This window comes from Calidris pugnax, unplaced genomic scaffold (genome assembly GCF_001431845.1).
Source record: "Calidris pugnax isolate Ruff unplaced genomic scaffold, ASM143184v1 scaffold399, whole genome shotgun sequence".
NCBI lineage: Eukaryota > Metazoa > Chordata > Aves > Charadriiformes > Scolopacidae > Calidris > Calidris pugnax.
The window spans coordinates 76,982-78,841 of NW_015091105.1; the positions used below are offsets into that span (position 1 = coordinate 76,982).

The window sequence follows — 1,860 nt, forward strand, 5'->3', positions numbered from 1 at the left end:
TGGACAGGGGGTCATGGGGAGAGGGACATGGGGAGGGGGACACGGGGAAAGGGATGTGGGGACACGGGGAGGGGGACATGGGGAGGAGGAGAGGGACACGGGGAAGGGGACACAGGGAGGAGAGGGATTTGGGGAGGGGGACACAGGAAGGGCTCCATTCGTGCCCACGCACTCCCCATAACCCACCATGGGGGACAGTGGAGCCCCACCGAGACCCCGCCCCTTCCCCAAGCCCCACCCACTGAGGGGTGTGGCCTCACCTGGCCACACCTGTAGCCACGCCCAAATGGGTGGAGCCCCGTGTGTAGCCACGCCCAGGGGTGGAGCCTCAGCCCCCCCTTCCCACCTGCACCCTCAGGGGGCGGAGCCTCAGGTGACCACACCCCGGACAGCCCCTCCCTTGGCCACGCCCCTTCCACAGCCACACCTCAGCGCTGACCACGCCCCCTCCCCATTGGCCACACCCCTCGCTGTACAGTGGCTGAGGGGGACTCATGGGCGGAGCCCTGGCTGGCCACACCCATCATGGGCGGGGCCTCAAATGGCCACACCCCCACAGATACCCCTTTAGCAACCCACACCCTGGGGATGGCCCCTCCCCCGACCACACCCCATGGGAGGAGCCTCTTCAGGCCACGCCCAGTGGGCGGAGCCTTGAATAGCCGCACCCCATCTGTGGGCGGGGCCTCAAAAGGACCACACCCCCCCAATACCCCTTTAGCAAACCACACCTTGGAGATGCCCCCCCACTCCCCATGGGAGGAGCCTCTTCTGGCCACGCCCGCTGGGCGGGGCCATCACTGACCACGCCCCCTCTATGGGCGGGGCTTTAAAGGGCCATACCCTCCCCCAGCAGATACCCCTTTATCAAATGTCCTCCCCAGAGGTGCCACCCCCACCCCATGGGAGGAGCCTCTTTAGGCCACGCCCCCTCTATGGGCAGGGCTTTAAAGGGCCATACCCACCCCCCCAGCAGATACCCCTTTATCAACCCCCCCCCAGAGGCGCCACCCCCACCCCATAGGAGGAGCCTCTTTAGGCCACGCCCGGTGGGGCGGAGCCACCCATAACCACGCCCCCCTCTCGGTGGGCGGGGCCTCACCTGCCTGCCCCACGTTCATCATGCTGTACATGGTGTACATGTTGCAGATCTGGCGGTACTGCTCGTCCGAGCCTTCCTCGCCCCCGTCCTCCTCCTCGTCCTCCTCGTTGTGGAAGGAGCCGGGGCTGTCGCTCGTGTAGGCGCTGGAGGTGCCTCCGGGGCTGGTCTGATCGGCCGCGCTGGGGCCGGGGGCCGCCGACGCCGCCAAAGCGGGGGGCTGTGCCTGGCGTCCCGGCTCGGTGGCGGAGAATTTGGCCATCTTGCGGCTGCCGTTGCCGCCGGCGGCGCCGTCCTTGGAGCCACCATCCCAGAGGCGCTTGACCACGAAGGTGCACTGCACCCCGTCGGGCTCCCCCTGCTCCGTCTTCACCCGCGAGACCAAGGGCAAGGCGGCCGCCCCCGAGGGCCACCCCGAAGTTTGGGCCACGGGGCTCTGGGGCTCGGAGGAAGGCGCCTCCTCGCCGTGCAGCCCTTGCGAGTCGCAGCTGGGCGAGCTGACCTTGAGGAAGAACTCAGTCCCCTTCTCCATGATCTCCTGGATCTGCAAGAAACCGGCCGTGTACATCAGGAGGAACTGGTCGCCCATGTTCATGCTGAGGCGCCCCGTGTAGCAGAAGCTGAGGATCTGCTGGAAGGATTGGGGCTGGACGGCAGCCGGCAGCTCCACCACCGCGCTCTTGCTGCTGTTGAAGAGGTCTCGGAAGTAGGAGCTGCTGGCGGCCAGCACGGCCCGGTGAGCCTTGAACGCGTGGCCCTTC

At 67.5% G+C, this 1,860-nt stretch overlaps 1 protein-coding gene across 1 annotated transcript in view; it reads right to left on the reverse strand.

Annotated features, from left to right (window-relative positions):
* LOC106897414 (nucleus accumbens-associated protein 1-like) overlaps window positions 1-1,860 on the reverse strand; it is a 16,639-nt gene that overhangs the window by 13,267 nt on the left and 1,512 nt on the right. Inside the window, exon 2 of the mRNA XM_014958021.1 lies at window positions 1,103-1,841. Within this exon, the coding sequence (XP_014813507.1) occupies window positions 1,103-1,841 (739 nt within the window). The remainder of the gene's footprint in view (window positions 1-1,102; window positions 1,842-1,860) is intronic.